Consider the following 11,618-nt stretch of genomic DNA (forward strand, 5'->3'; position numbering starts at 1 on the left):
TGATGTACAAAGTGTGAAGAATAAAGAAGTGATTCTAGTATATATTTATTTCAAGACTATATTGCTTGAGGACAAGCAACGCTCAAGTGTGAGAATATTTGATAATGCTAAAAATGAACATATATTTCATAGCATTATCCCTCAAGAAAGACAAGTTTTTAGTTGCAATTGTTCTATTTACAAGTGATATTCGTTTAAATAATAAAAGGTGAAGACAAAATACAGATTCGACGAATTGAAGACGCAAATGACCAAAAAGCTCAAAAGTACAAAGTACAATCAAAGAGGTTCAAATTATTGATGAGAAACGTCTCAAAATTACAAGAGTACAAGACGCAAAACGCAAAATACAAGATATTAAATTGTACGCAAGGACGTTCGAAAATCCGGAACCGGGACCAAAGTCAACTCTCAACGCTCGACGCAACGGACTAAAAATTACAAGTCAATTATGCACACGAATATAATATAATATTTAAATAATTCTATAAATTATTTATATATTATATTATTATTAAAAATCGTCGACAAGAAAGAAAATAAAGTCATGTGAACTCTCCCAGCTGGTCATGCGATCGCATGGCCTGGAAGAACAAAAGCCATGCGATCGCATAGCCCCAGAAGTCATGCCACATCTATAAATTTCGCGTGTTTTGGCAAGTTTTAATACATCTTTTTCTCTATCTCTCACTCAACGTGTATATATATATATATATATATATATATATATATATATATATATATATATATATATATTATAATTTTATTTTTAATTTTAAATTTAATAATAATAAGGGTATGTTAGCGAATGTTGTAAGTGTGTAAGTCGAAATTCTGTCCGTGTAATGCTACGCTATTATTAATCATTGTAAGTTATGTTCAACCTTTTTAAACTAATGTCTCGTAGCTAAGTTATTATTATGCTTATTTAATGCCGAAGTAATCGTGATGTTGGGCTAAATATTAAAATTGGGTAATTGGGCTTTGTACCATAATTGGGGTTTGGATAAAAGAACGACACTTGTGGAAATTAGACTATGGGCTATTAATGGGTTTTATATTAACTTAACGATACCTCGTTAATTTAATATAAAGCTTATAATTTGACGTATTTATATATAACCACATACGCTTGACTGGGTACGGTGGGCGGGATATCTATAAATACCAATAATTGTTCATTTTACCAGACAAGGAACTGGATTAATAGTTAATGGACTAGTTGAAACAGGAGTGGATTACATTCAAGGGTAACTGGTGTAATTGTTAACAAAGTAATAAAACCTTGGATTACACGCAGTCGATAACCTGGTGTATTCATTAAACAAAGTATTAAGACCTTGTTACAATTCGAATCCCCAATTAGTTGGAATATTTGACTTCGAGAATAAGAATAATTTGACGAAGACTTCCGCACTTTATGATTATGACTGATGGACTATTATGGACAAATCCGTATGGACATATCAAATAATCCAGGACAAAGGACAATTAACACATGGTAATAAACTAAAATTAACACGTCAAACATCATGATTACGGAAGTTTAAATAAGCATAATTCCTTTATTTCATATTTAATTGCACTTTTAATTATCGCACTTTTTAATTATCGCAATTTTATTTATCGCACTTTTATTTATCATTATTTACTTTATGCTTAAAATTAAGTCATATTTATTTTTAATATTTTACATTAGGTTTTAACTGCGACTAAAGTTTTAAAATCGACAAACCGGTCATTAAACGGTAAAAAACCCCCTTTTATAATAATAATATTACTTATATATATTTGTATTTTTACAATTATAAGTTAAAATTAATATAGCGTTGAACTAGTTTATTAGATCCCTGTGGAACGAACCGGACTTACTAAAAACTACACTACTGTACGATTAGGTACACTGCCTATAAGTGTTGTAGCAAGGTTTAGGTATATCCACTCTATAAATAAATAAATAACTTGTGTAAAATTGTATCGTATTTAATAGTATTTTCCTTGTAAAATATAAACTATTTTATATACACCTCGCATAACATCAGCCGTTGATATTTAAAATCACAGGGACGAACCATGTAATTTTTAAGAGATATGGACGAATGACGTAATTTACAATAAATCACAGAGAACCTTAGTGTAATTTACTCAAATTAATAATTATGTGCTTAATTTTTAAATATCATTATCAAGAATTTTGAAGAAAGGTGTACTAGTAAACACATGGCCTTATTCTTTGTTTGTTTCTTTTGTTATTCTGTCCTTTTTTCTCATATCAATATCCATATCAGTTAAGTATTGAAAAAAGTGGATTTTAGATGTAGTGTTTCCTCCCACATTAACAACCACTTTCTTTCACATAATTAATCAATCAATCCAACATTTAATCCAAACACATCTACCTTTACAATACCCAATTCTAACTCCATTTTTAATTTTTTATTATGTTGTTAACTAGTAGTGAGAAAATGAGAATTTTGTTTGGTTTTTTGTTTATTTTTATTTTAAATTTTCAAATTTCTACTATTGATGCCAGACCAAACAAATTGATATCATATTCTGCTACATCTGTTCCTGAACCTTTTTCACCTGCTGTTGCTCCAATTTCTTCAATGGAGGATTCTTCTTCTGGTATTTTATCCATTAAAAATATCATTATCATTTTTCATTCATTATCTTTATTATTAGGGTCTATGAAAGTTTGAATTTTGTGTTTATAAGTTTGTTAATTTGACCAGGAACTCATGTGCACCAATCACATTCAAATAAAAAGCTTGTAATAGGACTCATTGCAGCTTCTTCTTTAATGGGGCTCATTTTATTGCCCTTAACCTGTTTGTTGATATGCCGCAGAAAGAAAATATTCAAATCCAGCATAAGTGGTGGCAAAAGATTAGGTAACATCATTTTTTACACAAAGTAATGGCTTTTTGAATGTTTCTGATTGATTGCATATTTACAATTTGAAAATTTTATTGTTCTTTTATGGTTTTGTTTTGAAGATTCATTAAGAGGACTTCCATTGAGTTCATTCATTAGCAGGACTAATAGTACTTTCAAACCCAATGGACAAAAGCCAACTGTTGAAATTATGGATTATAACTTACTGAAAACAGCAACAAAAGATTTTCATGAAAGTGAAATATTAGGATCCGGAGGATTTGGATGCGTGTATAACGGTCAACTCGAAGATAACTTATTTGTTGCTGTTAAACGACTTGATAATCGAACTCGAGATGCTGTTAAAGAATTCCTGGTTACTTTGAATTTCCATTGATGATTTACTACTATTTCTTGATTACAAGTTTTAATTTTTATTAATCTGTGATTTGTTATTTGCAGACAGAAATTGATATACTAAGTAAAATTCAACATCCAAACATAATTAACTTGTTGGGATATTGTGTTCATGATGAAACAAAACTACTTGTATATGAATTGATGGAAAATGGTTCCTTAGAAACTCAGTTACATGGTGACTCATTTTCGACCTTTTTAGCTTTTTATTTTATCTTACCTAATTTTCATTAAAGTTTGCGTCTTTTGAACATGTAATGTGAACGTCGTTTTAGGCCCTTCTTGTGGATCCAATTTAACATGGTATTGCCGGATGAAAATTGCGCTAGATACAGCAAGGTTGGATTTTTTTATGATGTTTTTACATTAATGATGTTTTAATTTCATTTTCTTGAATTTGTGTTCGAGTTTTGTTACAGAGGATTGGAGTATTTACACGAGCATTGCAAACCATCTGTAATTCATAGAGATTTAAAAACATCAAACATACTTCTAGATTCAAAATTTAATGCCAAGGTATAAGTTTTTCCTTTTGGCATATACAACATATAGTAGTACAATTTACTTAATTTGTATGAACATACTCATTATTGGTCATTTGTCCTATAGCTTGCAGATTTTGGACTTGCTGTTATGGAAGGGACCAGCAGTAAAAATATCAAGCTTTCGGGGACGTTAGGTTATGTAGCTCCTGAGTATCTTTTAGATGGTAAATTTACAAATTATGATTACCATTATTAATTTAAAAATGATAGATGGATCTAAATAGATCAACCTAATACTATTATAACAAAGAGATTGGTACACCTACAAAATCTGTATAATAATTAGGAGAAATTGAATATCTCTCTTGTTTAAAAGTGATTGAATTAGTCCTGTAGCCTGATATTAGGTCTATATATATATCAACATATCATATTAGCATTTAGCTTAATCTTAATAAAATTATGTTAATAATTTTCTCTTGTCAAACATTTTTTTTATCTGGCTTTCATCTTTCCTAAATGTTCACCTTTTTATTGTTGGTTGTTTTAAAATGATTGTCTAGTTACACAAAATACAAATTTATCCTCATTTGTTATTAATCATTTATTTAAATCCTAAAAAGTTTGTTGATTGACAATTGAAATGAGATAGAGAAAGTAATTTTCTTTTCTTTTGCCTATTTAATTTAATGCAAAAATACAGAACTTATTGCAATGGAGTTTAAGCTTTGTAATCAAGAGCAAATAGACTTACTGTATTATTTATATACAATATATATATTTTTGGTACATGTGTTACAAGTCTATTATTTGTAGGAGTACCACCTTGAATTTGAAAATATAAGTTTTTGCAAAAGTAGGTGGTCTGTTCAATTCATAACTACTTTGAATAGAACAATGATTATAGTGTAAAGTTTATGATAAGATGATCTATTTTTTTTTCCTTTTTTGTACCCATTGTTGAATTTTTTATTTCTTTGGCCATCTTTTATCTTTATCATTATATTTATATTTATATACTTTTTTATATAAAGTTGAATATGGGCCATATAATACAATAGAAGCATTGAATGTGTATCTCAAACTATTGATCTTAAAATCACGAGGATACAATAGTTGAAATAAGAAGTGATTTATCCATAATTCAGGTTAAAATAAGTATAACTAAGACTTATATCTGTTAAACAGTGCAAATTATGGATCAATGGTTTACTTTTATTGTGAATTTCTTGTTTCCAGGAAAATTGACGGATAAAAGTGATGTATATGCATTCGGAGTTGTCCTTTTAGAGCTTCTACTTAGAAGGCGTCCAGTCGAAAAGCTAGCACCAACTGAGTGCCAATCTATAGTCACATGGGTTAGTTTATGCTTGTTACTAACACATTTCTTGGCTATAAATTAGTTAAATTTCCCAAACTTTGAAACTGAAATAGTCAGTTTTATAAATTTGCAGGCTTTGCCACAACTAACAGACAGATCAAAGCTTCCGAATGTCATAGATCCTGTGATTAGGGATACAATGGATCTTAAACACTTATATCAAGTATGTTAGCACAATCTTTGCAGCATGTTTTATGCTAACTAATTATATGATTATGATTATTAACTAATTACATGTGGTGTGTAGGTTGCTGCTGTGGCTGTGTTGTGTGTCCAATCAGAACCGAGCTACCGTCCTTTGATAACTGATGTTTTACATTCTCTTGTCCCTCTTGTTCCGGTCGAACTTGGTGGGACTTTAAGAATTTCAGAAAATAAGATAGCAGCAGTAACACTTGAGTAATGAATTCAATTTTGGTATTACATGGTATTGGTGACCTTTAGCAAGTTTTCCATTTTGGTTTACATAGTTGTATACATGTATTGTATAAAGTAAATCATGTTTGTTCAACAAACATGACCCACATTGACCCATATGGTGGGTTTCATTCTCACTTGTAGATGCATGATGTGTATAGCGTATATGATACTCCTGCTTGTGTTGAGCACGTGAGTGTTTAATTTTTAAAAAGGATGTGATCTGTACACCACAATATCTAGTCATTTATCATTAAACTAGTTAAAGGACCCGTGGAAACACGAGTCGGTTTTAGATAATCTTTGAAAAAATATGTTGTAATTGACAATTGTTCTTAAAATTATCCTCGTGTTATTTATTTTTTCACATGTTTTTCTTTATAAAAAAGTATAATATTATTTTCAACATAATGTTAATAGACACAAATTACTTTGTAGTTATTTATTTTTTAACATGTTTTTATAAAAAATTTAATATAATATCATATAAAGATTTGCTATAAGAAACATGATTGTTACTTTTAAAACATTAATAACATTTGTGTAATTATTATTTCACAAATATATGAATATTTTTGTTAATTAATTACATAAAAGCATGTAGCAATTCAATTTATAAAAAATATTATATATTGTAGATGTTCTTAATTTCAATTCAAAGAGATGTCTTAGCAGTTTTCTTATATTTTCATCGGTTTATAAATATCATTTACCCATATCTCAAAAAACTTCTATAACAAATATAATATATAGATTAAAGATTACTTATTTTCCACTCAATCATAATTCATTCATTATTTTTTCAACAGTTAACAAAGAACATTAACAAATTAAATTTGTTAAAATAGTGGAACAAAGTTAAAGAGATTATATATCTTTGTTTATAAAGATATTGGTTGTAGAGTATAGGAATTTTTTTTTTTTTTTTTTTTTTTTTTGATGAAATATAGTGAAAAACGATTCTGAATAGAATGTAACAATTTAAGTCTATATTTATTGAAGTTAAGATGAGTTTACTATCCATTTTTAAGGGTCAATTTAATGTGTCAATTTTAGGAAGGTTGGTATTTATTTGTTTGTCTATTTTTTTTAATTTTAACATTGTTATTATTATTATTATTAATATTAATAATTACTAATACTAATTGATCATTAATTATTAATGACATCACACAATGACTAGAATCTTGACACATGTCTATTCCATTGTTTTAAGTTTTGAAAAATTACTTAAGATGATATCATCAACTTTGCAATTTTAATATATAGTATAGATGTGCTTTGAAATGTTGTATTGTACATTGTTTTAGAACATATCTCAATGTGCCTAATATAGGGGGTGTTTGCCTTAGCGATTTGAGGTTGATTTTTTAATTATCGCGTTTAGAAATCGCAATTAATTTACATCTAGTGTTTGGGAACTAAATAGGAAAACGTGATTTTTCACGTTGTGTTGGCTACAAAACGCTAAAACCAAAAAGCATATGAAGTGTTACTGCATGCAAAACGCAGTTTCCATTAAAAATTCTAGCCACTTTATTGACCAAGATGCCTAAATATTATTGTGCACTAAGGATTTATAAAATTAAAGGCTAACTAACGTCAAAGTGTTGGTCTAGTGAGTGAGTATAACCTAGGTCCTCAATAGTGGGTGTGTTGGGCTCGTCGAAGCTTCCAACAATTGGTATCAGAGCGGGTCGTTCGGGACCATTTCTAGTGGAGGAAATCGGTAAACGTTGGACGTTTACATCGGCTTGTTTTCACCAAGGCTCTAAGGAAGATTCTGTTGGAGCACAGTTGTGAAAGCTCATCGGTCAGGGACCAAGCTTATTGGACGTTGGACGTCATGATGGCAGATCTTGCAAGTACGAGCAGTGGAATCAAGAGTCTCAATAACCACAACTATGGTTATTGGCGGACTTGCATAGAATCCTACCTACAAGGACAGGATTTATGGGAAATAGTTGCTGGCAGTGACACAACGCCTCCACCGAAAGAAAATGCTGAAGCCTCTAGAAAATGGAACATCAAGGCCGGGAAGGCTTTATTTATATTGAAGACTACAATCGAGGAGGATCTATTGAAGCACATCCGTGACGAGAAAACACCAAAGGCAGCTTGGGAAACTTTTGAAAAATTATTTTCAAAGAAGAATGAAGCACGCCTCCAGCTCTTGGAAAATGAGCTCGCGGGTATCTCACAAGGAAGTCTGTCTATTTCTCAGTATTTCACCAAGGTGAAATCAATTTGCCGTGAGATATCTCAACTTGCTCCTGAAGAGAAAGTGAGTGATGCAAGGATGAAGAGAATTATCATCCACGGCTTAAGATCCGAGTATAATGGATTTATAGCCGCTGTGAGAGGATGGCCTACTCAACCATCATTAATAGAGCTGGAGAATCTATTGGCAAATCAAGAGGCATTAGCCAAGCAGATGAATGAAGTAACCGTAAAAGACGGAGAAAATGCACTCTTCACCAATAAAAAGAAAGCAACATCTCGAAGACAAGAGGCGATGAAAGAAAGTAAGACATATGGGTGGAAGGGTCACCCAAAATCAAAAGGCAACGCTTCAGGGGGAGCTCAACAAGGAAGAAGAGATCATCGCCAACAATACGGGAAAAATGATAAGAGAAAGAATGGTGAATGCTTCAATTGTGGCAAGAAGGGTCATTTCGCTCGAGAATGTAGATTCCCCAGAAGGCGAACTTTCGAAGGAAATGTGGCCGCCGCAAGAGATGAGAAGAAAGAGGTCACATTCGAAGCAACCATTAATGAGGAAACATGGGATGCAGAAGCAGGACTCTCCGTTGAAGCTGACATGGATGATCAAGCTCTTGCAGCAACCTTAAAGTCAAAAATAAACTACAAAGATGATTGGATCATTGATTCTGGGTGCTCAAATCATATGACCAATGATGAGACGAAGCTGCAAGAAATGAAGGATTACAAAGGAAAGAGAGTCGTGTTGACAGCCGACAATTCAAGGTTGTCTATTTCTCACATTGGAAAGACAATAATTCCAAATGAAGGCGACTCTCATAAGCTCCAACTCGAGAAGGTGTATCTTGTCCCTGGCCTAAAGAAGAATTTACTGTCAGTACCACAATTGACAGCAGAAGGGAACTATGTGCTCTTTGGACCAGAAGATGTGTCCGTATTCAAGAGAGTAAAGGTGGTTGGCAATCCAGTTATGCATGGAAGAAGAATAGAATCGGTCTATGTATTATCTGCTGAAACAGCTTATGTGGATAAGACTCGAAAAAATGAGACGGCTGATCTTTGGCATGAACGTCTTGGGCATGTGGGCTACAACAAGTTAAAGGAGATGATGGTAAAACGCATAGTAAATGGGCTTCCTCAAATTGATATCCGAACAGATACAATATGTGCTGGATGTCAATTTGGCAAAGCTCACCAATTGCCATTCAAGGAGTCAGCGCATCAGTCCAAGACACCACTAGAGCTCATACACTCAGATGTTTTCGGCCCAGTGAAACAAACATCACTTGGAGGTATGAAATATATGGTGACATTCATTGATGACTTCTCAAGATATGTGTGGGTTTACTTCATGAAGGAGAAGTCGGAGACTTTTCTGAAGTTTAAAGAGTTCAAGAACAAGGTAGAAAGTGAGCTCAACACTAAGATTCGATGCTTACGCACAGATAACGGAGGAGAATATTTATCAACCGAGTTCAATATCTATCTTAAGAAGCACAAGATCAGAAGGCAATTAACTTGCCCTAATACTCCACAACAGAATGGAGTGGCAGAACGTAAGAATCATCATCTTGCTGAAACTTGTCGAAGTATGCTTCATGGTAAGAATGTACCAGGAAGATTTTGGGCCGAATGTATGAGGACGGCTTCATACGTGATTAACAGACTCCCACAAACAAAGTTGGGATATATTTAACCATATGAAAGATTATGGAAGATCAAGCCAACCGTCAACCATCTCAAGGTGTTTGGATGTGTATGTTACGTCTTCGTACCAGATCATCTACGAAGCAAATTTGATAAGAAGGCAATTCGGTGCATTTTTGTCGGTTATGATGATTCAAGAAAAGGTTGGAGATGTTGTGATCCAAATACTGGAAAGTGCCATACTTCAAGAAATGTGGTATTTGATGAAGCTTCTTCATGGTGGTCATCTCAAAAGATAGAGCTTCCAGAATCTCATGGATTAGAAGAAGTTCCAGAAGAAATAGAAGAACGTAAAGAGCAAATAGTAGATCCAACTAAAGAAGAAGAAGAGTCGTACTCTAAGGAAACGAGTCCATGGAAAACTGGTGTACATCAATCTATATCCGAGGAGGTTCGTCCAAGCCAAAAGGAAGTCGAGGAGCATGCACAAGAATTAAGGAGGTCAGCAAGGCCGAGACAACCTAATCCAAGGTATGCCAATGCTACTCATGTGGATGAATCAATACCTATTGAGCCTTTTACTTATGAAGAAGCAGCGCAAAATCGAGAATGGCAGAAAGCGATGGAAGAAGAAATTAATGCACTAAAAGAAAACCAGACATGGAGTTTAGTTCCAAAGCCAAAAGATGTAAAACCAATATCTTGTAAATGGGTTTACAAGGTGAAGACTCGATCAGATGGCTCCATTGAAAGGTATAAAGCTCGACTTGTTGCTAGAGGTTTTTCTCAACAATATGGGCTGGATTATGAAGAAACGTTTAGTCCAGTGGCGAAGATCACAACAATTCGAGCTCTACTAGCTTTAGCCGCTAGCAAATCTTGGAAGCTGTGGCAGATGGATGTCAAGAACGCTTTCTTACATGGAGAACTTGTCAAAGAAATTTATATGGAGCAACCAAGAGGCCTTGAGAACAAGTTCCATCCTGACCATGTCTGCAAATTAAAGAAAGCACTATACGGCTTGAAGCAGGCTCCAAGAGCTTGGTACGGGAAAATTGGTGAGTTCTTGGTACAAAGTGGTTTCACAGTTGCTCCTTCAGATTCTAGTTTATTTGTGAAACAAGATCAAGGAAAACTAGCCATAGTGCTAGTATATGTGGATGACTTAATCATCACGGGAGATCACTATGAGGAGAGAAGGATCTGTCTATCAGATTTCATATGAAGGAGCTTGGAGAACTCAAACATTTTCTTGGACTCGAAATAGAGCAGAAAAGAGAAGGATTATTTCTGGGACAACAGAAATACGCGCGAAATATTTTACAAAAGTATGGAATGCTTAATTGCAAACCTATCTCAACTCCGATGGATCCGAATACAAAACTACGAGCAGATGAAGGAAAAAGTCTTCAAGATGTTACCATGTATCGAAAGATGGTCGGAAGTCTTATTTATCTCACACTAAGCAGGCCAGACATATCTTATGCAGTTGGAGTGGTTAGTCGATACATGAGCAATCCGAAGAAGCCTCACCTTGATGTTGTACGACGCATCTTAAGGTATGTTAAAGGCACTATCAACTTTGGTATTTTATACAAGAAAACAAAAGAATGTCATGTGACTGGATATTGTGACGCCGATTATGCTGGAGACTATGATACACGACGGTCAACAACTGGATACATGTTTAGTCTTGGATCAGGAGTAACATCATGGTGCAGCAAGAGATAACCAACTGTATCCTTATCAAGCACTGAAGCAGAATATCGATCGGCAGCATCAGCAACACAAGAAATTACTTGGTTGAAGCAACTAATGGAAGATCTTCATCAATCAACAGATTATCAAGTAAAACTTTTCTGCGATAATCTATCAGCTATTCGATTAGCAGAGAATCCAGTCTTCCATGCAAGAACAAAACATATAGAAGTGCACTATCATTATGTTCGTGAGAAGGTCCTTGAAGAGAAAATCAAGATGATGCCAACAAAGACAGATGAACAGGTTGCAGATATATTTACCAAGAGCCTAAGTAAACCGAAGTTTACAAAATTCAGAGAAGCACTTGGAATGGTCTGCAAGACATCGTTGGAAGAAAATTTGCATTGAGGGGGAGTGTTAAAATACAATGCAAATTTGGTATTAGTAGATGTATATATGTAAAATATCTA

The 11,618-nt window shown here is 33.3% G+C and overlaps 1 protein-coding gene across 1 annotated transcript; it reads left to right on the plus strand.

Moving 5' to 3' along the window:
• Positions 1-2,437: 2,437 nt before the first annotated feature.
• Positions 2,438-5,817, plus strand: LOC139852111 (probable receptor-like protein kinase At1g80640). Its single transcript, XM_071841336.1, has 10 exons — positions 2,438-2,628; positions 2,736-2,894; positions 3,000-3,253; positions 3,340-3,472; positions 3,570-3,633; positions 3,714-3,810; positions 3,904-4,003; positions 5,019-5,137; positions 5,234-5,323; positions 5,408-5,817. Exons 1-10 carry the CDS (start codon positions 2,442-2,444, stop codon positions 5,561-5,563), a joined length of 1,359 nt encoding a protein of 452 aa, XP_071697437.1. The 5' UTR covers positions 2,438-2,441; the 3' UTR covers positions 5,564-5,817.
• The last annotated feature ends 5,801 nt before the right edge of the window (positions 5,818-11,618 follow it).

The sequence above is a fragment of the Rutidosis leptorrhynchoides genome, chromosome 6 (assembly GCF_046630445.1).
Source record: "Rutidosis leptorrhynchoides isolate AG116_Rl617_1_P2 chromosome 6, CSIRO_AGI_Rlap_v1, whole genome shotgun sequence".
Classification (NCBI taxonomy): Eukaryota; Viridiplantae; Streptophyta; class Magnoliopsida; order Asterales; family Asteraceae; genus Rutidosis; species Rutidosis leptorrhynchoides.